At 38.3% G+C, this 26,785-nt stretch overlaps 3 protein-coding genes across 4 annotated transcripts; 1 reads left to right on the top strand and 2 right to left on the bottom strand.

Annotated features, from left to right (window-relative positions):
• Positions 1-531: 531 nt before the first annotated feature.
• ccnd1 (cyclin D1) lies at positions 532-7,361 on the top strand. Its single transcript, XM_058401041.1, has 5 exons — positions 532-1,052; positions 2,433-2,648; positions 3,033-3,192; positions 4,704-4,852; positions 4,947-7,361. Exons 1-5 carry the CDS (start codon positions 855-857, stop codon positions 5,100-5,102), a joined length of 879 nt encoding a protein of 292 aa, XP_058257024.1. The 5' UTR covers positions 532-854; the 3' UTR covers positions 5,103-7,361.
• A 6,944-nt stretch (positions 7,362-14,305) lies between these two features.
• On the bottom strand, positions 14,306-17,640 carry lto1 (LTO1 maturation factor of ABCE1). Of its 2 annotated transcripts, none has more exons than XM_058400170.1 (5): positions 17,314-17,628; positions 16,301-16,406; positions 16,163-16,233; positions 15,919-16,036; positions 14,306-14,881 (listed from the first exon to the last, which is right to left on the bottom strand). In XM_058400170.1, the coding sequence occupies exons 1-5, from the start codon at positions 17,376-17,378 to the stop codon at positions 14,810-14,812; spliced, it is 432 nt and encodes a 143-aa protein (XP_058256153.1). In that variant the 5' UTR covers positions 17,379-17,628; the 3' UTR covers positions 14,306-14,809. The 2 variants fall into 2 exon arrangements, with proteins under 2 accessions (XP_058256153.1, XP_058256154.1); XM_058400171.1 differs by lacking the exon at positions 14,306-14,881 and adding an exon at positions 14,897-15,763 and having other exon boundaries at positions 17,314-17,640.
• A 2,953-nt stretch (positions 17,641-20,593) lies between these two features.
• fgf19 (fibroblast growth factor 19) lies at positions 20,594-23,135 on the bottom strand. The gene is made up of 3 exons (XM_058401259.1): positions 22,713-23,135; positions 22,356-22,459; positions 20,594-21,595 (listed from the first exon to the last, which is right to left on the bottom strand). The coding sequence occupies exons 1-3, from the start codon at positions 22,897-22,899 to the stop codon at positions 21,281-21,283; spliced, it is 606 nt and encodes a 201-aa protein (XP_058257242.1). The 5' UTR covers positions 22,900-23,135; the 3' UTR covers positions 20,594-21,280.
• Between the last annotated feature and the right edge of the window lie 3,650 nt (positions 23,136-26,785).

The raw sequence follows: 26,785 nt of genomic DNA, 5'->3' as shown, positions 1-26,785 counted from the left end.
TCATTGGTTTAGGCTCATTTCTGTTTCCTCCTCTTTCTTGGTTGTGGGACAAAGGATTCATGAGTTTTAAAACTTTTTTTTCGGTTTAAATGATACTCCAAAGCAGGTAGAGAAGCACTATTTAAGGGTATGGATTGTTTGTTTGTTTGTTTGTTTTTTAAGTTATTCTGACAAAAGGCTCAAAACCGTGGTAGAAACTTGTGCATCAAAAAACTTTACACGCAAAAGTAAATGAAAGTTGGCTCGCATGAGTTAGTGAGCAGTGTGTCGCTTAATGAGACAGAGGACGATTATACCGATTTAGTCTGTTATGCCGCCCCCTATCAATTCTTTACCAATGCACATGTTCACACCACTAAACAGGCTTTTTACCCCCATCATTTAGGAAAAAGCCCCCTCGCTCCTCCTCTGTTGCCCACCCCCCGTTTTCACCCCCATAGCCGTTCGCCACCCGGGGGTAAAAGGACCTCCCATTTCCAGACTGGCAGCAATAGGAAGGGCCGCAGAAAAAGTCATTTAAGAATTATCTTTTCTACGCTCAAGCAGACAGCCACTCTCTCTCTCTCTCTCTCTCCTCTCTCTCTCTCTCTCTCTCACTCACTCACTCACACACACACACAGGCCGCTGCTGTCGCTTTGATCTTCCCTTAACAACAGTGCACGTCACGAGCTGCATCGCACAGAAAGGGAGTTTTGTCAGGCGGAACGCGACGCGAGAGTTGTTCAGTGGCTTGCAAGCAGCACAGACGGCGAGAGCGGCATCAGCACAAACCTCCATCCTTGCCGAAAAAGAAGACTTTTTCTCCCTTTTACTCAACTTTTTCTTCCTCCGTGCCAAAGTCAGCGCCGAAGCCATGGAGCACCAGCTGTTCTGCTGCGAGGTGGATACCATAAGAAGAGCTTACCACGACACCAACTTGTTGAATGATCGAGTTTTACAGACAATGCTCAAAGCCGAGGAAAACTATCTCCCCTCGCCCAATTATTTCAAATGCGTGCAGAAAGAAATTGTACCCAAAATGAGGAAAATCGTCGCCACATGGATGCTAGAGGTTTGTACAGCCCGACATTTAACATTACACAACTTTGTCTCAAGATGATTGTGCCTTATGCTCTTTGGACCCGATCTCCTAATGCAGGCCCATTAGTAACAGGGATATTTTTAAATCTTGCTATCTCTAATCACCTTCCCCTTTTTTCTGTTTCAACGCAGTAATCATTGCTGAATGACATGCTTTGCTTTTTCTTTTTTTTAATCTGCTTTACGAAAGTAATATTCCCCACACTTCAGGGGATTGATGTCGTTTCATAACTACTGAATTGTATAGAATTCTTTTAACTTTGCTTGGTTCGTTTTGTTTTAAACCAAAGTAAGGTGAAATGTAGTTTATACGAATTTATTTCAATTTAATATCAATGTACACGTATGCAATCCCACTCGTGCCAGTAGCCTATTATGCGCCATCTTTGCTGTCGTGTGGAGAAGTTGTTTTAATATCTTAAAAATTCAGAAAAAGCCTAAACATTGACATTTCTTACATATTGTTGTAAAGCCTGAGACCCTTAAGTCATATGTATAAGATAGTGTCGCTTCCTGGAAGTAGACTTTATATTTATAGGTTAAAACTTTTGTTTCATTTCGCCATGCCTTATGCACAACGTCCCTGAAGGTCGGATAAATAAATAAGATATTTACTTCGTTTCCGAGGACAAAATCGTGATTTAAATATTCGGATTATGATCCTCATCGGTTATCCTGGATTTACATGTGCTTTATGTGCGATTTTGTCCATTAGAATAATTTATATTAATTTTTGAAATGTGTGCGGAGTGTAAATGCGGCATGCTCCGCATCATTTCGGACACCCTGTGAAATTAAATTAATTTCACCTACTTTTCGTTATCAAATTCAACATATTTTTGCTGTGGCCGATAGAATATATGTGGCGGAACATTGTCATGTAACTTAGAAGCGCCGAAACAATTTATTATATTTTTAAATATTTTTTGAAAAGATGACGAACTAGAAATTGCTTCGGCGAGCCTGGAGCCGGACGCCACCTTTGTGTATTAGGAAGCAACGACCGCTAGCATCTACTGCTAACTTCAACTTGTGTACTATCACTGTTACGTCTTATGAACAGATCAATCGATTTAATAAATACTTTGCACACCGTTTCATTTGATAATCAATCATTTGTTTGCATTTCTTTAACAAACATAGACTGCTTCACAGTATATTCAAAAGAAACTTCGTGCCATAACTCCATTTTTCAATTTAGGCCAAATGCATGAAAAAAGTTTTTGATAATGATATATTTCGGGTTTTTTCCCCATTTGGTAATTATCTATTTTCTTATTTCTTTAGCTGCTATACTGTCTGTTCTCGCGTATGCATCAAGTGCCTTATTCTCATATACGTTTCTTACCAGGTGTGCGAAGAACAGAAATGTGAAGAAGAGGTTTTCCCTTTGGCCATGAATTACTTGGACAGGTTTCTGTCTGTCGAACACACTAAAAAGACGCGACTGCAGCTGCTGGGAGCCGCCTGCATGTTCTTGGCCTCCAAAATGAAGGAAACCGTGCCATTAACAGCCGAGAAGCTTTGCATATACACGGACAACTCCATCCGCCCATGCGAACTATTGGTAATTACCTATTAATGTCTTGTTAATTAGGTAATTCGGTCGTCTATCAGTTTGGATCATTCGGTCATTTTGTGCAGATTGTGCCCGTACTGACTTAGTTTGCAAGAAGGACGAGTTATGCAATGCATGCATGCAATGCATGTCATTCTTCATTTTGTTGCTTAACATTTGGCTCTGAATCTGTCTACAAATCGGCCTTCAAATCGTTGTAGTTTGTAATTGGCCCTAAATTGAGTAGCTTAAGTCAGGGGCACATAATGCCATTTGAGGAAGGACACCATCTAGAGGCCAAATAATAGTATGCTTTATGAAAAAAAAAAGACTTCTGTAGAAACTTTTGAGGCCCTTTATCTCAAACTGTGCACTTTCCTGTCTTCCTCACAGCAAATGGAGCTACTTGTACTGAATAAGCTGAAGTGGGATCTAGCCTCTGTGACACCACATGACTTCATTGAACATTTTCTCACCAAACTGCCCATTCATCAGAGCGCCAAGCAGATTCTGCGCAAACATGCACAGACGTTTGTTGCTCTCTGCGCAACAGGTACGCACCTTAATACTTTCCTTTTGATCTGTGTAGATCTGTGGTGTTTTGAAGTGACACAGAAGCCTATTCTTTATTGCGAAACACTTGCAAGAAGCTACATGGAGTGTTTAGAGACATTGTTTCTGTTTTCCTGTTCAATTTGCAATCAGAAAGCGTTTTTTATTGGGATGGAAAGAACTGCCCTAATTCCTTGTGCAGAGGTATTATAAACTGATGTGAGCGTCTGCGAGTGAGAGGAAGTCTGTTTCCTTTTGTGGTGATTGCTGTGTCTGCACCATGCCTCTGCAGAGGCCCAAGAGCTTCTCAGCAGCAGCCTGCTAATGCACAGTCTCTGAACATTTGACAAAAAAAAGAGGAAGCTATCTGGTCCTTCCTTGTGAATTGCAGAAGATATACAACATGCTGTGGGGCTGAGTTATGTCGTAGAACTGAGTGGAGTATGCATCTGCTTTTTGCATAAGGGTGTAACTCTTCCCCCATAAGATCCTTTTTTTTGGTTTGTGACATGTTGAACCCCATCAGTCTCTATTGTTATGTAACCTATTGCATTCAGCTCATGGTCAGTTTATCGTCTGTCTGAAATAGCCTTTAGTGTCTCAGGAAGGAATCTCTCCACTTTAGCCCTTTCATGCTTTCTTTGTCCTTCTTTTGACATGGTGGGTATCACTGCAGCTCGCACCCCTTTTATGTTTATGACCTCAATTTCTTTTGGGAAGTGGCCTGGGATAGCAGCCAGGAAGATTGTGCTTGGGTGGGTAGTGAGGAAGGGGGCTAGCCATAGTCATGAATAGATTTTGCTGATGGCTCCCGTGCCTTTATGTTCAATTTGTCTTAACAGTTGCCCTCTCGTCACTGGGCTAGCAATGGTAGACTGCTACCTATGAGAGGGGCCGTTGTGCTGCGCTGCTGCACTCTCCATGTGTGGGCAGAACCCATAGTGAGTGAGTGAGTGAGAGAAGGAGAGAGAGAGAGAGAGGGGAAAAGTCCCTACTTTGATTTATAACGTCTTCCCTCTCATGCAGGCAGTGTGGGAAGACGAGTTACCACTGAGCAAGCACTCACATTACAGCCACTTTAAGTAGAAGTAGAAGTCTTGGGAACAAAACTGAACTTGGATATAAAGGTCTATATGCTCTGGGTGTGTTGCACTAAGATATATTTGTGTATGTGGTAATGGCTTGGTTTCACTGGAGAGTTTCTGTTTGGTGGTAACAGAGTTAGAGTAGGGGTTGGGGTACTATCCTAGGACCTACAGCAAAGTATCTCTCCTCCGCCAAAAAACCCTAAATGCCTGTAGTCGCAGTTTGTTGTCACCCTAAAATGTCCCCTGCCCTGCCGTGACTGCTGTCATTGTGATTTATTCATGTTATGCTCCATTATGAGCCCTCCGAGAAACACCCCCTAACTGCTGGTTTCCTCTTTTAGATGCCTAGTTTGTGTGGCTTTTGCATTGTTCCCATTTAATTCACATCATCCTAACAAAACGGTGTCATTTATGTGATCTCCAGATGTCAATTTCATCGCAAGCCCTCCCTCGATGATCGCAGCAGGAAGTGTCGCCGCAGCCGTGCAGGGACTCTACTTGAAGGGTGCCGACAGTTCTTTATCCTCCCAGAACCTTACTAACTACCTGTCCCAAGTTATCAGGAGTGACCCAGTAAGTCCCACACTTTCTTGCTGCTTTTTCACAAACAAATTGTCTCAGTACCAAGTTTGAAATTGATACTAAGTCCTTCTTGTTCCTTCCACAGGACTGTCTTCGATCGTGCCAAGAGCAGATCGAATCGCTGCTGGAGTCCAGTCTGAGGCAAGCGCAGCAGCAAAGCATCTCCACAGAAAGCAAACGCGTGGAGGAGGACGTGGATCTCTCATGCACTCCTACAGATGTCAGGGACATTAACATCTGAGGGTGCCGGCCTTCGTCTAGAGTCTTGTTTTTTCATTGGGGTAATGGGCTTGGAACCAGTGGCTTCATGGGACTAGAGGGCACACAGCCCCTGCACCATCAGAGCCCACACCGACACCTCACCCAATCTAATCAGCCCCTCAGAGTGCCTTCACTGTTGACCCCTCAGTGGCACTCCCAGAGGCCTTCACGATTGGGCTGTTGCTGGCCAGGACCACCAGAAGAGGACAAGGGAAGGATATAAACCCTGATCATCCCTTCCACATTGCTTATTTCTCTCTTTTTCAAACCCTCTTCAAATAACTTGAGTCAAAAAAAGACAAGAAATGTATAGTTAATCTAGGATTTTTTAAATTGCAACAGCTGCATATACTATTTATGTAGTTGGTACTTGTCTAATGTACAGACAAGGAAATAGGTTGGTAATTTTATTTCAAGTGTATCAATAACCATTATTTGAAAGAGAAGAGGCATTATTTTTGTTTCTTTTTATCTCTTTCTTTTAGGTAGTATATAATGTCACACATGCTAACAGTCACCCCAGACATTTTTTTTTTGCAGTCTAGGCATGTGTATGTATCCCCGCTTGCTTATGCGTTTAGTCACTTTATTCTATTGTCTAGACTTTTAAAATCCCTAACATGTTTCTTTTTCTTTCAAAATGGCTTGTGTAACCCTAGTATATTTTGTTAAGCATGTGTTATTCTATGTTATGATTTAGAGGCCTGTGGATTGCCAAAGCTAAGGCTTTAACTTAACACCAGACAGAACCATTTCCATCGCCCCCTCCTTTTTGTTTGTTTGTTTGTTTGCTTGTCCTCACTGCCAATGCCATCACTGGTTGTGACCCAATAAGCTTCTCTCCTACCCGCTTCCTATGTTACATTCGCAGTGCAATCCACAGTCTACTTTCTGTTTAGATTTATGTATTATAATCTAAAACCATTCCATTTAAAAAAAAAAAAAAGCACTTTCAGTCCGTCTTGTAAGGCTGACTTATGAAAAAATCCACATTTGTAAAACAAAACCGAAAAAAAAAAACATGGAATGGAGTAGGATTTGATGGCAGGATTTTTATTTTGTTCGTTTCCTGTCAGCAGCATGGAGCAGGTCTCTTTATGGTGTTATAGGTTAGAAAGAGAGAGAAACTGAGAGTTGGAAAAGAAATGGATTCTCAGAATAGTAGAGGAGCGTTACAGCAACCGTCACCATCCTACTGGCTGAGATGGATGCTGGAGAACATTGAGGTGCAATCTCAATGAGCAACCCACACAAGCCTGTCACCGGTCAGCTCCAGGCGCGTCGATGCGTAAAACACTAAAGTAGAAAAAAACAAAGCTTTTTACAAAGATTCAGAACTATTTATTTTGTTCTACCCCCCCTCGTATAAGGCCAGTATGGAACGTGACAACAGGATGCCCGAGTTTGAAGTGTGCTCAACGCACGACTGTTTGCTACCTTGTGTGAAATGTTGGGTTTTATTTTTATTTTTTTTGGAAGATCAGAGAAGCGTCATAGTTATTGTTCAGAGCCGAAAAAGAAACAGAATTCAACAAAGTGCTGTGGCCTCTACAAGATTTTGCACAAACCCCAAGATGAAATGTCCTCTCTCAACTCTCTGCGGAGGAGAAAACAGGGACAAAGACGGATGTTAGAGGTGGAAGAGCGAGACGTTAATAAGGGGGTGACGCCTGGACATCAGAAAGTAACTGCAGAACTAAACTAAGGTGTTTGTACAATGAGAAAAGAAGAGAACACGGGAGCACACACTCCTCATATTTAGCTGCTATGGTGGGATTTCCGGCAAGTATGAAACTTTGAACGAAAAAAGAAAAAGAAAAAAAAAAAAAAGAAAAGGAAAAGACATGCTTTGTTCTCTTGTCTTGTTTTGCTGCTATTTTTGGTTTTGTCTATGTATAATGTCAATATACTGCCATAGGTTTTAATTTTCTCATAGAAAATTATGATATTGACATCTGTTTCTTTTGGTAGTTTTTTATGTGATCAGTTTTTATTAATGTGATTTCTGCGCTATTCCAAAAAAAAAAATGAGGAAAAAAAGACAAAAAAATAGACAAATGTTCCTGTTTTACCCACAATACCTCAACCAGTCATGATTTAGTAATGATGATTTTTTTTTTTTTCCTCAGTTCTGTCTTTTGTTTTACTTCGTTATTCAATGTCTGCTGGTCCGGTAATTGGACACCCATTATACATTACATTCTCCTTCTGGGTCCTGATATAAGCAAAAAAAAGAAAAGAAAGAAAGAGAGAGAGAAAGAGAGCACATTAAATGAAATTGGTGCCATAAACAGCTTGATTATATAACTCATTTGAGTTTTTAACTGTTTCATTAAAAGAGACTTGTATGCCCCTGCCTTTAGGCCCCTTGTGGCCTGGTCTAAATGTATTTATGAAGCTTTTGTTCAAATTGAAAGCAGATATGAATTTGTGAATTTTACAAAGCCATAGTATTGTAGTAATTTAACACGGCTCCCATGTCAGAAGCTGGATATGTTGCTTTGAACACAGGAAGCTTGGCATGTTAACATCACATGTGTCAATATCACAATAAATGGCATGTAGATGCAACCAGCAGTACTTCTCATCCTTTTTCATATTGTTTTCATGGGATATTTCCAAAATTTGTCAAATTCTTTTCTTTTAAACATCAAGAGTTGATTCTTGTTCATCCCCTTTCCCCCATCCCTTTCCCTTTTAGCCATAGACATGGTGCTGCTACGTGTTCTGCATTGTGACTGGAGATAGTACTTTTATATATAAAGAGGTGCAGCTTGGAGTTATAGGGTCAGCTACTGGCTAACCCAGGACCCAGGGGGACAAAACCACACAATATCCTCTGTATAGTATCAGGAATGTTTGTTACCTCAAGACAAAAGTCTTAACGAGTTGCGTGTTTCCGCGAGCTAAGACGTATAGGTTTTTAAATGATGAAATAATTGTAAACTAAAAGACGAGCTGGTGTGGAGGTATGCACCCATGTTTTTCTTTTGAATGTGCACGGAGAGATATTGACAGAGAAGTTATCACATCCGTCTTTCCCCCGAAACCTTGAAAAGCTTGGCTTTGTGTCTTGTAAATGAGAGCAGTTGCTCTTTTTTAGCCTTTGTAGTCTTGAATGGTGTTAATCAACGAACACTCTAGTAGATGTGGTGATGACCCAGAAATAAAATGTCACTTCATCAAACTGTTTTTTTTTTTCCTTTTCTTCCTTTGCTGGTCCGAAATGCACAATCTTTACTTGCAGACCCGTTCTAGACATTATGTTAGCTAGAATTAAAGTTGAGCTTCCAAACCGATTGTCTTACTTTGTCTGTTTTCTCTCCTTAACGACAGCCAAAAAGTACTTTAAATGCTTGTTTGGGGTAGAATGATTATAAAATAATGATAATGATCATTTATCTAGTCAAAAATAGGGAAAAATTATCAACGGCAAGATGGTGTGATGCAGCCCGATGCACAGTGAGGTTACTATTACCGCTCTGAAGTGGGTTATTTTTCCAATGACAGTGTGTTTTATTCCTCTTACACCTCAGAAATTTGCCACTGAAAATAAAACAGTGCTTTTAACCATAAATAATGATGTTTATCTATAATATAAAGTTTACTACCACTTTACATTGGAGCTAAACAGTAATTCCATCACCCTTTTTCTCTCATTTGATGTTAATATGAGAAAAAAAAGATAACTCTACTTCTGATGTTAACCAAGAAACTGGAAAGAGTAAAGACTTTACTGTGCTGAAAACCTTACCTCAAGCTGTTACAAGTCACTGACACTGGAGACTCCTTTCATAAACGTTAACCGAACTTCTGTCCAAACAGTCAAGAATTCAACAGTGCCGTGATCTAAATATACAGTATGTATGGTGGTCTAAATATATGTAAAGTGTAGTAAGAGATCTTAAGATACCCCTAAGAACTTTTATGTAACTTACAACAGTGTATCTTCCTACTGGAAAGTTACAAGAAGAACCCCAACCTTTTCAAAGCACACTCGAACGGTGGTTTTCTTTGGGAGCAGGGTTATATTATATTATATTGTACAATGTTTTTTTTTAATTGAAATGCAACAGATCATTAACAGCTTTTGATTTATGATACATTCCATCATGAGACAACTTTAATAATCAACCTTTTTAAATATTGCAGGTTGAACAATGTTGTGTTTCCCATTACCATTCTATTCAAGCTTTTTTGAAATACAGTGGAACCTCGGCATATGAATGCCCTTCTTTATGAATTTTCACCTCAAGAACTGAAATTTTACAAGAAATTTGTACCGGCATATGAAGCATACTGCCTGAATATGTCCGGGAGCCGGTCAACGCTTGTTTGTATCAGTGGAAAACCAAACAAAGCCAACCAAAGTGAGTTTATACATTTTTTTTGTAAGCTGTTTCGAAGAAGTCAACCCACAATACCAACGTTGCCTTTGGTATGCGTTCAAAAGCTACTTTATTTTATATGTACTATTTTAAGCCCAGGCTTGGTGGCACGACTTCCTGTAAGGACCCTTGCCATGGAATGCTTGGCTTGGGTCAGTTCATTGTACAGTTTACAAACGCTTCGTTTTGGGAATATTGGTGATATTTTTGGAACAGATTATCGGCATTTACATTATTTCTTACGGGAAAATTCATTTCACAATACAAATTTTCATTCATTTTGTGCCACCAGAACGTAATAAATTTGTATGCCGAGGTTCCACTGTATTATTAATCCTGAGCTTTAAAGGTCCAAGTCCATTTAAAAAGTTCTGATCCACTCAAAGGTTTCTCAGAACCTTGTGTAATCCAACGTCAAAATTACTTTTGATGACTATCATTAAATGACTATCAAAAGTACACAAGTTCATAAACCCTACATGTACATAGAGAGGAGCTTAGATATTTGTCTAGTCATGGCACAGCCAGTCATACAGACTTTGTTTAGCCCATGTCTTCGATTTATTGAAGAAAAAAAAACTTCAGAGGAGAACAACTCTGACTATTTCACACACTCTTCTTACAGACTAAGGTCTGTGATAATGCTGTGTCTTTGGCACTTGGCATCCTCGTGTTTGCGGTTTTTGGAGGAGGGAGCAACATTTCTTCCCACACTCTAGCGAAAGGCGTAGCGAAAGGCTAGCCCGAACGTGTGACTTCCACAGCACGAGCATGAGCGACTGTACAGCTTCCAGCCTGGCGCCTGTAAATTTAACTTCAACCCGAGCCGTCACAACAAAGCATCCATCTTCAGTGATGTGGTTTACCTGTGCTGAAGTAATTTAAAAAAAAAAAAAATCTATCTAAACCTATTCCACAGAGCAAACAATAGATGGAGGATGATTAGTGGTTTCCATGGACTTGAATTGAAACGTCTAATTTGTTGCAGAAATTTATGGAGCAGGATTTCCTATGGTGTTTTTTAAGAAGGTTTCTGTGGCAGTGCCAAATTTGCTATAAAGTGACTTTTAACATAATAAACAAAGAGTTTAATCTCACACTGTGCACTTCCTAATGACACAATGCAATAGCATGAATGATATCATAGCGTATTGTGTAATGGTTGATTAGTTTATAGATTATATTGGATATTGAAAATATATTACAGATTGTAAAGAGTACCGTGACCTGTAACAGGTCTGGATGTTGACATAGGATGGATAGATAGATAGATAGATAGATAGATAGATAGATAGATAGATAGATAGATAGATAGATAGATAGATAGATAGATAGATAGATAGATTCATCAACCTGTTGGCCTATTTTCACTACTGCTAACAGCTTTCTATGTTAGTAACATTCAGTTCAATGCAATTCAATTACTTTTGTATAGCACCTTTTACAATGGACATTGTCTCAAAGCAGCTTTACAAAAGAAGAGAAACAGAGAAAGGAGAGAATGGAAAATAAATAAATAAATAAATAAATAAATAAATAAATAAATAAATAAATAAATAAATAATTATTAAATTAAATGATTAAACTATTTCATTTTATTTTATTTATTTTATTTATTTCCCTATTTTATTTTATCCCTAAGCCTCTGGTAACGGTGGCAGGGAAAACCTCCCCGAGATGATATAAGGAAGAAACCTTGAGAGGAACCAGGTTCAGAAGGGAACCTCATCCTCATTTGGGTGACACTAAACAGTATATAATGTAACTGTAACTGATTAATGTCCTTTCTACAACAGCAATCAACAGCCCATGAGGAACTATTAGGTCAGTGTAGTTTCTGAGTTCATTATAGACACTAATTCCTTGCTGTGTCAAGCTGACAGATGTAAGGGCAGATCTGTGACAGTGTGAAAGTCCCCAAGTGGCTCTGTCCATGGTTGTCTCCTGGGTCACAGGCTAACATGTATACCTCATATGAATCAGCATATAGTTTATTAAATCTATAACACTGACCACGCAGTGTGCTGTTTTGAGAAAGAATCACTAATGGTGGCTTGGTAGGCTTGTTACTATAAAAACACACACTACCATGGAGGCGTCTATGCTTTCCCCTCTTTGTATCTTGAAAATGACCTCATTATTAAGTCAGACTTCACACTTCTGAGTTACGTTGAATACACAATTACTGCTTTAACCATCTCCACCTAAAGACAGCGATGCAGCGGCGCTTTAGACCTTCGATCAGTTCACTCGGCTCAAACAGATCTGCTACCAAAGCTTCGACTTTCATGCTAATCCCACATCACTGCTTTTGCCCCTGTCATCTCAGAGATTGCTAACTAGCCAAACTGAGAGTCTGCTGTAACTCACAACAACCCTGCCATTTCATTGCATTGCATTTGAGCCCAATGTTTGCACATTTCTCATTAGTATGACATTGAATATAAGTGGACAATGGTGGACAAGAAAAGGCACTGTTGCTCTTACGCTTTTGGGAGCAACTTGAGAGAGATCGCAAATAATTTTATATGCAGTATAAGCATATTTAATCTATTTTAGAGTGGAGGTGTCTAGCTAGATGTTTAATAAGCAACTATTTAAAAAAAAGCTAAAGCAAGAACAGACCAACTTCACACATCTGTTGAATTACGTGCCAAGACCTCTCTTGTCTGGGCTGTGAATAGGAATTGCACATTTTATCATCCACATCATGAACTATGCCGGCAAGCAAGTGGCTTAATGCTGAGATTGGAGCTTGTGCGTGTGTCTATGTGTGTGTGTGTGTGTGTGTGCACGAGGGTGGGGGGTATGAGGCACCGAGAAGAAGAAAAAAAGGGAGATACTATGCCACCATTCAGCCAGGGGCCTTTTTTTCTGGAGTGCCCGCCGGTTGCATTTGTCACGTCCTCCTTTCATGTCACCACTCGCCACCTGCTCCTGAAATTCCTGAACATTTTCTGAAACCTTCCAGCGTCCTCCTTCATTTGCTCGGCCTTGCTCCCTTTCGCTGGCCCCAGCCACTCTGCTCGGCCAGCTGAAAGAAACCAAAGAAACATCGCTCCTCAAGCTTTCTTTTAGCCTTCGTTCACCAGCCCCCCTCCCCATCTTCATGTTCTACTGTGCTGCATTCGGAATGAGTCAGACACACAGAAACGTCTAGTACAGATCTATAAATAATGCTTAACATGAGTATTTTTATGAAAAAGTCCAGCTTTCAGAGTTGTAAACAAACATCTATTATTTCGACCAGATAAAACTACATTACAATTCGTATACCTCTGGATTCTTAAAGCACATCTGTAAACAAAGGGCCATCACATAAATCTCTATATTCCACCCAGACAAAGGCAGGTCACACTGGAGCGAGCGCTGCTGTGTTGTGATTGGAGGCCTTTAGGGAAGAGTGCGGTTTTATCTGTCATTGCTCTGAAGGTGCCGCCATCGGGCCCCGTGTTCACCTGCTGCTGCACAGAGCGCAGACCAGCTGCCACTTCCAGCACCACCCTCTCATTCTCTGCCAACCCGGCTGAATTCAGAGCTGCACCTCCGCCTCAAAGCGCCAGCAGAGTAGAACAAAAAAGAACGGCAGTGCGTTGCCCGGCCCCTGCCCTCATGTGCCGGCCCCAGCGTGGCATTGTTGCAGCCGACCGCTATCTGTCAGCAGACTTTTGCTGACCACCCGTGAAACGGCATTGAGAGACCCAGCGGAGGAATTTCATGGGGCCCGGGGTTGGTTAACCAAAACTAACAAAAGGTAACCGGGATTTAGGCCAAGAGCAGGTGTAAGCATTCGCATGATAAAAATCACACTCGTTCTCTGGGGGGAAAGGAGGTAACTAATGATCCAGCGTGGCGGCACTTCTACTGAAATCCAAGACACCTTTGAAGCTTTTATGGCTGTATTCTTCGACAAAGGATGAGGAGAGTAGGCAAATTCTCCAAAGAAATTAAAAATATTATTAGAGAGTATATGAGGTTCAACTCTTTATTGCAAACCCTCACAAAGCCCAAAATGACAGAAAACCTATTTGGGTGAAACACAAAGGATTTATCAGATGTGCAAACCTGGATTAATTCCAAATGGCAATGTGTAAACAGATTAAACTTAACAAATTATTAAGTAATCAATAGAATACAGTTACACCACAGCACTGCTTAATTATCTAATCTGGCTGAGAAAAAAGTATTGATTCATTTCCTATAACAGGAGCTGAGACCGGAGCACCTGCTGCAATTCACATCATATATTTATCTTAATACACTTGGTCTGGTTATCATGTTATCATTTCACAGTAACAGCTAACACAGGGTCTTGAAAACGTTTGTAATTGTTGAAACGGTGAAGTTTTAAGTAAGAAGTCTCTATTTTCAACATGAGAAGCTCTCCAGTTTACAATTTTGCAGTTTCTCAATAACATGTCAATAGTGCTTAGAATTTAAGGGATAACAGAAGCTAACTTGTTTCATGTGTGTTTCACAACTTTTAAGGTACCTCTAAATGGATAAAATGTATGGCATGGCATTCTGCTATAAATAAAATATTTTCACTGTTGGCAAACTTATATTGTTTAACAGGAAACTCTTCAGGATGTTTAACATGCCCTCTCACGTTTTATGCCTCTTATGTAGATATCAAATCATCATCATCATCATCATCATCATCGCTCCAAACTTACATGCAAAAATGGCAATCTTGCCTAAAATTCTTTTAGATATCCCACACCTCTGATTATTCATTTAGATAGTTCATTTGTTAATGAGAAACACTTCAAATGTTCACAAACATTTCCATATATTAAATATTGAATTTTTCAACCGTGAGGGAAATATTGTTGAAATGCTGTATAACATGTTTATTCAGTATGCCAGACGAAAATGTTAGTAATCTAGTTCTTATTTGCTCCAGCAGATGGAGACATGTATCCCTGCTTAACATAAACACATCTGAAGTCCGTATCCGCTTTTCTCAAACTTCACCACCAGGTGGCGTTCACACGCAGGAAAATTCAAGCAGGAGCCAGCAGCAACTGATCCCAGATCAGCACATCACTCACCTTCTCAAAAGGACTAACCCAAAATCCTAAGTCTCTCTTCTGACTCATTTCCTGATATATTTACTGAATGAGGTCACAAGAAAGCATTAACACCAAAGCATTAATTTCCCAAGCCTCGTCTCTGTATATAAAACACACAACTGCACAGTGTCTCGCTTCTCTTTTCGGCTTGCTGGGAGTCGAAGCCGTCTCGTGATCCACACCGTAGGAGGACGCCTCAGAGCAGGATTCGCCTCTGCAGTCTTTCAGAATGACATTCCTTCAGATCCAGACACGTATTCACGGAAGTCTGCAGTCACGCTGAGTAAAGAACACACCTATGGCACAGAGGAATGCTTTAATTGTGCAGATGCACATATTCTGTATTGTATTTAGTCCAACTCCATCCAGGTTTGGATAAATCATAAATTGAACAGCTAGAGCCAAAGCATAAAGTCAAAGCGGAATTTAATCGGAATAAAAAGAAAACACACAAACACAAGCTAATACGCTAATTAAATAAAGTGTATGGAAAATGGAAAACCTGAATCAATGTGAGGAATGACTTTACTATGTGAGCCCTGTGAGCCACAGACTGTTTCTATTATCCTGATGATTTTCTCTGGTGATGAAAGATCTTGTTTACAGGGGAAAAAAATGTCTTTGGCTAACATTTCGGAACACTTTGTGCCGTGATGTTCTCCCGTCGCACATAAAGACTTTATTTGAGTCTGGCTATCTGGCATCTATATTTTTACTTGATGAAGAAATGTGTAGTGATTATGTGTTCTGTTAGCAGCACAGGCATATACAACAGTTTTTGTGCTGTATTACGCCGAGTCTCTGTTTCCACACCTGTACTTCATCCTAATTCTGGAAATTAGGCAACATTTATCAATTTTATTCATTTTATTCTTATTGCTTTGCTGAATCTTGGCCAGGAAGTATAACTTGAATCAATCAGTTAGTCTTTTTAAATGTAAATTGACGCTCGGGAGCATGAACAGCCCTAACAACATTAATCTAAAATTATGAGATTTTTATTGATCCTGATTTTATTGTGTAAATGCTTATATAAACGTTTTACTAATAAATCTCTTCATGTCCAGCTTGAGAAACGTGGATTGTTGTCTACCATATGTTCCAGCTAATTAATATGCCGTGTCTTTGTATATGCCGTACAGCAGGTGGTGAGATTTTTTAGCACTGGAGCATGTTTCCTATAATTTTAAAAAAAAAAAGGCTTTAGTTGTTAGAATAAAAAACTACTGATATAATGGTAGGCTGTTATATATTAAGCCCACTGTGAATGAAAAATAATCTAGACACGATATGTGATGTGGAAATCAAATTTAGGAAAAAGGAGCATCTCTACCTGTCTAAACTTGGCCCGGACGCTTTCCATGTGTTCCTGGAGGCTCTCATACTGTGGGTCGTCGTATGGAAACTTCTGGATCATTGCATCCAAAGACTCGACAGCTTTCAGTCGTTTTCTGGGAAAACAATCAGACTGTCTTTATACTACAAACGTACAAGACACACAGATATCTGACCTGGACTAAATGGAATGAAGATGGATGGAATGATTTTCATTTCCATGCAAATCCCAAAAGCCCTACCTTGTTTTAACATCTTCAGTGTTTCGTAGGAGACACTTCCAAGTGAGCGCGAAGCCGTGATAGAAAGAAACCTAAAAATGACAGACATCAGATTAAAAATGGAAATGCAGTTGTGGTGTTTGATGTAATTATGCGTACCTCAGCTGAGAGCTTGGCACCGTGAAGCAGGCCGTGGTTTCGGCCCTCGATCAGCCCCTGCTGTGATCCTTCCTCAAATCCTTCACGGTAACCACCTATGTGGAACCTGCAGCCATGAGGGAAAAAAATATGTGCAGCACATGGAGATGAGTATTACGTATTAATCAATGTCCTACACATGTAGAATGCTAGTGAGGCCACAGAAAAATTATTCGGGGTGGTGTAAGCTTTTATATATATATATATATATATATATATATATATATATATATATATATATATATATATATATATATATATATATATATATAGGCAGCATGGTGGTGTAGCGGGTCACATAGCCATGCCACAGTTCCAGGTTCAATGGTTTCATCCTGAGCTCAGGTTACTGAGTTTCTTTGCAGTTTCTCTTCATGTGGGTTCCGTTTTCTTCCTGCCTCCCAAAAAACATGCCTATAGACTTACTGGGTGTAGAAAATTGGCCTCTGTGTGTGTGTGTGTGTGTGTGTGTGTGTGTGTGTGTGTGTGTGTGTGTGTGTGTGTGTGTGTGTGTGTGTGTGGTGCCCTGAGATGGACTGGTCTAATGACAGATAGGAATAGGCCATTTAACAAGGTTCACATGGTGTGAAGTTATATTGTGAATTTTTCACACACTCCTCTTATGACCTTAATACTAAAGACTAAATTTATTTATTATGGGGGTACAAAATAATCTTAATGAAACATTCCTGACCCAGTGAAATTATCGGAAGTGTCTAGGGTTAGATTCAGGTGTTTAATTCAGCTCAGGTGTATCTAATGAGCCAAATACCACAGTAGGCTATTTAAAGGATGCTTAAATAATAGCATCACATTTAATGCAATGGACGAAGATGATTTCTTCCCCGCTATTAGGCAAATTGTACCAAGCAGCTGGCTGAGCTACATTTATAAAACATACCAATGTTAAACACAAAGGCTACTAATAACATCCTATTGTAGAAACGTCTAGAACTTTCTTAGTATTAGCTTACCTGTCGTCTGCCATTATAATTGCGTCAAACAGATCGTCTGTTATGTTATGCGAAAAACCTGCCATTTTAATAAAAAACGAGACTTTTAATAGCTATTCTGAAAATTTAGTTATAATTTATAACTAAAATATACATCCACTAAACAAGCCCCTGGCTTCCGGGAGAACGACTTCTTCCCTAGTTCAGACTTTTAGTTCAGAGTTTATCGCCACCTTATGGAGCGGATCACACAGATTTTCGATCATAATCCAGGTTCTGAATTAATTTATTAATCGGAATTATCCTATTTTATCGCTATTTGTTTTATTCACCGATTTTAGACTGCACGTGTGCAATGTAGCGCTGTTTAGTGTTCGAAATTTTGGACTCGACTCCGAATCGAATGCGACTCTAATGATGGAGTTGATTCCAGGAGTCGATTCCATGGGGAAAAAAATATATCTTCGACTCCTGGCTTAAATAATGTGATCTAAAGTATATGGAACAATATTAAGGAAGCAATAAAGGTTTACATTTGATCGTATGAATTTATTATCTTAAAATGTTACCACCACCTTAGTTCAGGGACATGAGTAAAAGAATCGACTCCATTTCTATGAACTGAAATAGGGGAATCGACTCTTTTTGAATCGAGAGATTCCACATTTCACGTACACTTTTTTTTTTAAATGAGCGGCGATTTAATTTCATTCTACCGATATATTCCGTGAAAGATCATATCCTGTAAATGGGCGTTTATAATGAAAACAAATGCTCTTTATTTAATTAATTAGGATAAATGCACTCACAAAACGCAAATCGCGTTTTATATAATAATAGTAACATTTTAACCCCATGAAAGTTTATAAACAACAAAAAAAATGTAAATTATGCAGCATGCCACAATGTTAGTTGCACTTATATTAGAAATTTGAGGAACAATCTCTAAGACCATGTATTTAAGTTATGTGGCTGTAGTTAAATTATGTCACCACCAGAGGGAGCCATAACACCACCAAATGACGTGAAATATTGCCCGGTTCATTGGTAACAGGCTTCAGAGTGATCTCTATTGCTCATGGACTTTTTTTTTTTTTTAGCTTTGGTGATTTTTAATGTTAATTATATTAATATAATTAAAAGGCTCATAAGACAATCAAATGGTTCAAATGTTTAAAATGTGCTTATTAGATAATAGCTTGCTGTCAAGTGTAGATGCCAGAATATCTAGGTGTTTATGAACAGCAAATTAACATCTTCCTAGGAAAAGACTGATTCAAAAAAGCGTCTCCAGCTCAGGAATCAACCATGGCTTTGCGCTTGCTTGGTTCAAACGTTATCTTCCATTTGTCAGCCCAGTCTTTTATTCTCTCCAAGTCAGCATTCAGACTTGTCTGTACCTGCTGTAGGTCTTTAGCAGATGTGATGTGTGCAAACAGGGTATAATCATCAGCATATAGGATTATGCACACCTTTTAACAAGTCATCAATGAAAACTGACAGCCTAGGATAGAGCCTTGGGGGACAGAAGTGTTAACTGATGTAGTGTTATGAACTCTGTCCTGAAAGTGTTACACACATGGATGTTCCAGACAGGTAGCTGTTGATCCAGGTGAGGAGCTTTCTTTGTATCTTCTTTGCCTTGAGTTTAGGTAGTAAGCCATTATTATACCACACTTTGTCAAAGGCTCCTTTGATGTCAAGGGTGATTACAACTACCTCTACACCAGTGTAATGGCATTGGTTCCACTTCTGGGAGAAGATATTTAGGAGGTCAGCCATGCTGTGTTCTGGTCAGAATCCAAACTGATTGCAAGAGATCAGATTGTTTTCAAGAGATAAAGGTGCTTCTGTAGCTGGTGATGCACAACTGATTCTATTACTTAATTCCATGACATACTAATGATACTAAACAGTGAGACTGGCTGGTAATGAGTTGGGTCTGATATTGTGGACCGGTGTCATCTGTGAGGTGGAAAATTGCCACACCTGAGGCAAAGGTTGAACAGATGAGGGAATGCTGTTACAAGTTCTTCAGCACATGCTTTCATTGTATAATTTTCTGGCCTGATAAATGAAAATTCTCACAGAGAAACTGCTTGATGAGTGCAGCAAAACATCATGTAAAAGGGTGTGACCCCAGGAATTAGATCCCAGTGTTTTGGGGTAGGAAAGCTGTGTGTGTGTGTGTGTGTGTGTGTGTGTAAGGAACAAATTACAGAATGTTACTTAGGCTATAGTTATTATATAAAATTGATTTTACTTGAGTCCACTAACTTAGAATATTAAAATATGTTGATGAAATTCCAGAAGACCAACACCAGTTATATATCTCAAACCTGTATGTCAATATATTTTATTGGTTAAAAAAATGTATAAAAACGTACCAAAAATCAGGGGAAGTATAGATGGTCATTTTGGAATTGTAAATATATTTCAGAAAAATTATTAACTATATTTTACTAAGTGAGTATAGCTCATTATGAAAAATGAGAAGATGAGAAAGACCCTTTAGGCTTATTTCTGGACATATTTACAGATTTTCTGATTTTTCAATTCAATTCAACTGAATTTATTTATATAGCACTTTTAACAAACGTATACACCTTTACAGAAGTATAGAAACATAGAAAAAATGATAAAGTTTAAAGTTAAATTACTGTTTATCCCTAACATTTATTCCTAGCTTAAATCGTTGTATTTTATTATCACTTAATTTACTTTCTTTCTATAGACTAAGGCTTAAATATTCAATAGAATAATGAAATGTTAAGCTTGAGAGTTTATCTTGAAATAGGCTTATATTTCTAGATATAAATACTTATTATTCTCTGTCAATTTAGATATCAAATATATATTAATATATAATATCTTATATATGATTAAACAACTTAATAAATTTTATTTGAATGTGCCTAAGTTAAAGTATTTTTTTACTTATTTTTTCAGTGTCTTTCTGGTTAGTTTTGTTGTATTAACACCAAGAAAGCATAGACAAGGTGGAAAAAATACATATATTCCCAATATACCTAAATATCTAGTATTTCACTTTATCATAGTGTCCATAAGCTATAATCTGTCTTTAAGAGAAGAAAAGATATTTCCTCTATATTTTTAAAGCATGTCATTGGATACATTTCCAGTGTATGTGTAAATAATATGTTGGAAGATATTAAGTTTAGTAATTACTCCATAATTTTATATGCAATATTATATGCAATATACACGGTTTCTTTTCTTCAAAACTAATCATCAATCATCATGCATTGCAATTATGTGTTTAAAAACATATTTTTATTCATTTATTTGTACATATGCATTATACATTTCTTTCGATTTGTGACCCTGAATACTGTATTTCCATCATTATTTTCATTTATATTCCATGACAAATAGTGTGAGATTAGCATGATTTTGAATCACAAGCTTGTTTGACAAAAAACCATTAAGGTTTCATAATGAAATTTATCGGACTTTATCAGAAATAAACATATGTGTCTAAAAAAGTAGTTAAAAAAGTACAGCCTACTATAAATATAACGAATATAAAATGCAGTCTATAAGGATTACAGTTCAGATGGTACAAGTGCACATTAGAAAGAAAGAAAGAAAGAAAGAAAGAAAGAAAGAAAGAAAGAAAGAAAGAAAGAAAGAAAGAAAGAAAGAAAGAAAGAAAGAAAGAAAGAAAAAGCATTTACTGTGGCATGCCAGGGAATAAATAAACTAATGAGCTGCTCAAACTTTTCTCTGAGCCTTGGAGTGATCTACAATGTGAAGTAGTAGTAAAGTACTACTTTGAAGCATATTTTGTGGATCCGCCCACACAACCTGGGGTAAAGATTGATCTTCCAGAAACCTGATCCTGACAGTTTGTAAGTTCTGTCTGTTCATCTGGGCTCTGCTTTCAGACCAGGCTGGTTCCGTTCAGCCCCTTGCCTCTGCATAACAGACTGAACTGAGTCACAACTTTGGAGACTTTGAACTCTGCTCATCTTTTGTTGAAACTTGGGCTTTGAATGACAATCTGGGAGATCCTTCCAAAAGATTCCATGCTGTCCACTTGTACGCCTAGGTGAAGATCCTGTTCTGGGTCAACTAGAGAATGCACATTTCTCACGTTGTACTCTGTTGGCTCCTGTGGCAGAGTATTGAGCAAGGGCAGGAACTGTGAGAGAGCGTTTTGACGTCGGTTCTTCCCACCACCCAAGCTCACGAATGTCCCGTGTTTGCCCGAGAAGTAGATGTTGTAGCCATCTGGCATAATTTGTTCGAGAAAAGAGCAGTCCTCCTTTATGTAAATGTCCTATGTGGGTAAAGAAAACACATAAATAAAATAAATAAGGGTCATGTACATTAAAACACATTTCACTTTGTATCAGTCGTGTTCACTTTAAGTTCTTTGATGGCTGTTTGCTGTTCACATACACGGTCCAAGGTCACTTTCCTGTCCTGTTTCATTCAGCTTTTAGCTTTGCAAACCCAACACCAGAGACAAAGGTCACTAAAACGACGTCACAAGCTATGTTTGGTCAGTTTTGAAATATCATCTTTAGAAATTTGAACAGTCCTGCAAACTATATACTTACACCTACATGCTCACAGAAATTATTTTAAAGGATTTACAAATAGAGGAATAGGATTTCTTTGTTAACCATGTATAATAATAATAATAGTTTGTAGTTTATAGTGTACAGTAATATATAGTTATTGTTTTATATTATCCACTAACATGATTAGAGCCTTTTTTAGGTCCCTCAGACCAGTTTCATCATCGTAGCCATGTATATCTATGGATATTAATCATATCTAAGCTTTCTATTTGCGTGATGATGCAGGTGTTTTAGTGGGAGGAATGAACTTTTGGAAAGTAAATGTTGATGAACTCCAAAAAAACATCCGATGCAAGATCACGTTATTAATCCTTAAACAAATAATTAGTATTAGCAGGTTGTGCACGTGCATTAACAGCATGTGCATGTGGTGCATGTAATTTGTTATTTACAGTTAGTATAAGTCAGCTCACAGCGTTTGGAAAAAAATGCAGGTTTGTATAAATGACTTACTGAGCCATATAGCTTGCCGTTGGCTTCCATGCAGAGATACAGTGAGCTCGCGACACCTTTAATAACTACACAGCCCGTGTCGATGGTGCGAATCTCCACCAAACCTGCAGAAAGAATAAAGAAAACTGTTACACCTGGGATTGAATTGCTACTACTGGGAAAGTATTAAAATGATTTTAAGTCCACGAGATGATGTTTATGACATGTTTAAATATGCACAGGTCTTTAAACACGATGCGCAATGGCAATCTTATGCGCCATGGCTACGGGTATATACGATGGTCAGGAAAATAAGTATTAAATAGGCTTAAGTGCATGTTTTTGTTTCTTGGTCCATGGTGAAACTTCGGTACTCACTGTGCGAGCTCTGCACGTGCGATCCTCCGATCTTCCCGTCTTTGCTGATCTGCAGATGCAGACCGGGTCTTGCCGCGTACAGGTGCCTCAGGCGGACAGATTCTCCCCAGTCATTGGCCAGGTGTGGTCCGGAGTCGGCCAATACGAGGCCGATCCAGCACGCACTGAGAAAAAAGACAAGCAGCATGTCTTGGTATTCCTGTTAATGAGCGGTCCAATGCGCGGGGACTGGTACTGATGCGCGCGACTGTTCTCTTGTGGTACACGGTCGTGTGATACTTTTTTGTTTTGTTTTGTTTTGACCTCGCACATCTGGCCTCTTAAATGCTCTTCTTTATCAGTTCAATCGATAAGCCGCCGTTTTCCCCTTTTGGCAATTTCTGCGAACGGGATCACACCTTCTGGACATCCACCAGATGGTGGGGTTTGGGCTGCGCTGGCGCTCTCTCTCTCTCTCTCTCTCTCTCTCTCACACACACACACACACACACACACACGCACACACACACACACATGTTTGTTTTGCTATCCTTGTGAGAACCTTCCAGTGCAGCTAATTTATTCATTGCCTACATAAATTAAGGATGAATACTTAATTTCAAGTTAATATTTTATGAGATACAAGGCATAGTTTAATGCAATTTGTTCATAGAAAACGATTTAAGTGACTTATGGAATATATTAGAAAGAAAGAAAGAAAGAAAGAAAGAAAGAAAGAAAGAAAGAAAGAAAGAAAGAAATATATCATTTGTATGTAATATATGGAAATGTGCTGCTATTAGATAGGTAAATGGATTATAGTGAGCACTGCACACAAACGTGAAGCAGTGCTAAAGTACAGGTTTGTGTGTGAGAGGATGGGATCTGGTGGAAACACAGCCAGAGCAGGTCACCTTAAACAGATAGTGCGCCCTTTCCCCCTCTCTGCTATTTACCTCACTCATCGCTACTTTTTTAATGAATTGTCGGGACCAGTAGTGCGGCGAGTTTAGTTTGCACAAGGTTAAACAGTAGCCTGCTCATACCAAACCTTTCCCATTCATTAAAATTCCTCCTGACCAAACCGGTCAGTTTTACAGTCTATTTTCTCAGACTTTGCTAGAGCTGAAACCATATTCTGGAGTATTTACTTCTAATTCGCCCTTTATGTTATGATGATGATGATGATGATGATGATGATGATATCAATTTTATAGGTAGTTTCTATTAGTTAAATATCAAATCAAGCATACCAGGCTGTTCAGCAGAAGACCCATTAACAATCACCAGTTATTTTAAGCCGTGGTCGGTAGATGGCGCTCTATAATTATAATATAAGTCTACCCGAACACTAGTCTTCAGACTTCAAACTTCAGTGTTCCTTGAAGCTAGGGTGGTACCATCAATAGTACACATTGTGTATCAAAAGGAAATGTGAGTGTATCTTATTTATTTATTACTTAAGGTTTAATTGGACCTTAAGGAACACTGTCTCAATTTTAGAACCACTTTATCCTTTATCAGGGTCATGGTGGAGCTGGACTCTATGTCTCAATCTCTGGAGATGATGCAGGAATAAACGTTGTTTGGTATGCCAGTCTGTCCAATCATTCACATCAAGGGTTAATATATGTTAACCAATTCATCTATTTATATGTTTTGGGTGGAAACCGGAGAACCCAAAGAGGGTGGCATGCAGATATGAGGAGAACATTCACAGAAAAACTCTACACAATCTGGCGAGACCATTGAAATAATTCATGATAATTTATCCTAATCTAAAGATGCGGAGCTCCCAAAATGACCCTTTTTGTTTTTTGACTCTTGCTGACACAATGACAAATTTCTATTTGTGGCTCTTTGTGTCCAGCTGCAATCACATAACCCACTTTTGAAAAGCTTGTAGCTCCTTACCAGAAACTGTTACTACTTTTTCAAACCCTTGAAAGGCAACCAGTGATGTGAACTGATCTTGCTTGTACTTGCTTGAAAAGAAGTAAACCATAATTCTTGTTTTGAATATGAAGGTATGTCGAGTAGGACCCTTATTTTAAATTCAATTCAATGCAGTTTTATTCATACAGTCCTTTTAACAATGAATATTCTCACAAAACAGCTATACAGAAATAGCAGCTTTACAGATGTCCACCTTGTGTCGCTGTCCATCAGAGAACAAACTTTTCGGTTTAAAGCAACAAGTTTGCTGGTGTATGAAATCAGGGCCCTCTGTCCCCTATAACAGATTTTCACCCACCCTGGGGCAGGACCAACATTAGGACTATCAGTTCTGATCAGATGTAGTAATGCCCAGTGGGTGATGCTTTCAGCTGTAAAGTGTCCCATTACCATCCCTTCAGTGTCCATGCGTATTGGAATATGAAATGACACAAAATAGTCTTTTGAACAATTTTGCTTTAGAAGAAGGTACAGGCAACCAGAATACTTCTACAATCTCAAACAAGCATTTTGTATTATACACAGGTTATGGGTATGTAAGGGTTCAAACATAAATTTCACTGACCTAACGGATGTATTATTTCATTGTATTTGTTCATGCGCCTTAGGCTGAGTCATTTCCTTTGCCGGAAATATGTAATTTCATTGAGACTGCAGATTATTTCATCAACCACTTACATCATACATTATTCTGAGCTTGATTTTTGCTGATAGTTTGAAATACTAAATGTTCTGACCTTATCTTAGCCACATTGTTGACCTATGCGGTCACTGCAAAATCTTACTAATGCAGACAAAGGCAGTTCAGTGCACTTATTCACGTATTTATATGGACTGCTTTTATTGTTCAGCCTCTTCTTTCTCATGATCTCAGTCCATTCATGAAAAATGTTAGCTCTCTTCAATCACATGGAGGCCTTGGTGGACAATCTGTCTATTTGTAATCCCTTGTGCAATAATGTTCTGTTGGATCAAAGGTTATGTTGGGTGTATTTCCTGTCTATGGTGCATCCTAATCAACCATAATGCCAAATGGCAAATTAGAGCACACTCTATTTATGCCACGTTGCTCAGTATTGTACTGGATATGTATCTGCTGAGATACATTTGGATGTGTTGCCAACTAGTGGGGCTGCTGAAATCCCCAGTCTTGTATATGGAAAAATCCTGTCTGGCTTAAAAGGTGTTAATCCTATGTAAAAAGCAATGTCTAAAAAAATAGTACACCATAAGAGTAATCCATAGTGATACAGTAATATCAAGATATCATCTTTAAAATAAATGGTTATATTTACTTTGCATTTTGCGATTTTATGAATTTCTTTTTACACAGGATAAACACTTTTTAAGCCAGACAGGATTTTTTCATATAAAAGACTGGGGTTTTCAGCAGCCCCACTGGTTGGCACTGATGGTCAGACTTTTTAAAAAACCTGATAGCAAATTGACCCAGGAATTGGATAAACTGCTGGGCAGCTGGCATTAAAATAAACAAGAAAGAAACCATAAAACTGTATTTTGTTAGATAATAATAATAATAATAATAATAATAATAATAATAATAATAATAATAATTGTTATTATTATTATTATTACTATTATTATTATTATTATTATTATTATTATTACTATTATTATTATTATTATTATTATTATTATTTAGAGTAGATTCTAAATTTAAATAATTTAATTCTCAATTTAAAGTAAAAAAAAATAAAATGAAAAATATACAAAGGAGAAAATAATTATAGTGATATATTGTAAGAAATATATAATAAAAAATTATGCACGTCAATGCAATAAATGCGAGTCAAATAATTAGGTAGATAAGTTAAATGAGCTTTAACTTTTAGCTGTTTTTTTTGTTTGTTTTTTAACCAGTGATTGATGGAGTCTGACAAATGTCAAATGTTTACTGGTAATATGTTCCAGACCTTTGGTGCATAAAAACCAAATGGCAGCTTCAACACTCTTTTCAGTACTACATGATGATGAACTAGCATTATGAGATTTTAATATTTTAAAGGAAACAGGCCAGCAGGCAGTAGAGTGATCCTGAATCTGGTTAGTACAGTTTTGTTTTCTTGCGTTCCTTTTGTTCTGATACATTTTTATATAGGCAATGTGACAGATTGTGG

Source organism: Hemibagrus wyckioides, linkage group LG10 (assembly GCF_019097595.1).
Source record: "Hemibagrus wyckioides isolate EC202008001 linkage group LG10, SWU_Hwy_1.0, whole genome shotgun sequence".
Taxonomy (NCBI): domain Eukaryota; kingdom Metazoa; phylum Chordata; class Actinopteri; order Siluriformes; family Bagridae; genus Hemibagrus; species Hemibagrus wyckioides.
Note: the sequence above shows the minus strand (reverse complement) of the source record. Positions and strands in the feature narration are given on the sequence as shown.

Coding starts and splice junctions, on each gene's coding strand:
- lto1 (XM_058400170.1), bottom strand. CDS start 17,378: ATGGCAGGTTTTTCGCATAACATAACAGACGATCTGTTTGACGCAATT. Junction 16,407..17,313: donor ATTATAATGGCAGACGACAG/GTAAGCTAATAC, acceptor TCATGGCTGCAG/GTTCCACATAGGTGGTTACC. Junction 16,234..16,300: donor GTGCCAAGCTCTCAGCTGAG/GTACGCATAATT, acceptor TGTCATTTTTAG/GTTTCTTTCTATCACGGCTT.
- fgf19 (XM_058401259.1), bottom strand. CDS start 22,899: ATGCTGCTTGTCTTTTTTCTCAGTGCGTGCTGGATCGGCCTCGTATTG. Junction 22,460..22,712: donor GCACGTGCAGAGCTCGCACA/GTGAGTACCGAA, acceptor TTCTTTCTGCAG/GTTTGGTGGAGATTCGCACC. Junction 21,596..22,355: donor ACGGCAAGCTATATGGCTCA/GTAAGTCATTTA, acceptor TTACCCACATAG/GACATTTACATAAAGGAGGA.
- ccnd1 (XM_058401041.1), top strand. CDS start 855: ATGGAGCACCAGCTGTTCTGCTGCGAGGTGGATACCATAAGAAGAGCT. Junction 1,053..2,432: donor TCGCCACATGGATGCTAGAG/GTTTGTACAGCC, acceptor GTTTCTTACCAG/GTGTGCGAAGAACAGAAATG. Junction 2,649..3,032: donor TCCGCCCATGCGAACTATTG/GTAATTACCTAT, acceptor TCTTCCTCACAG/CAAATGGAGCTACTTGTACT.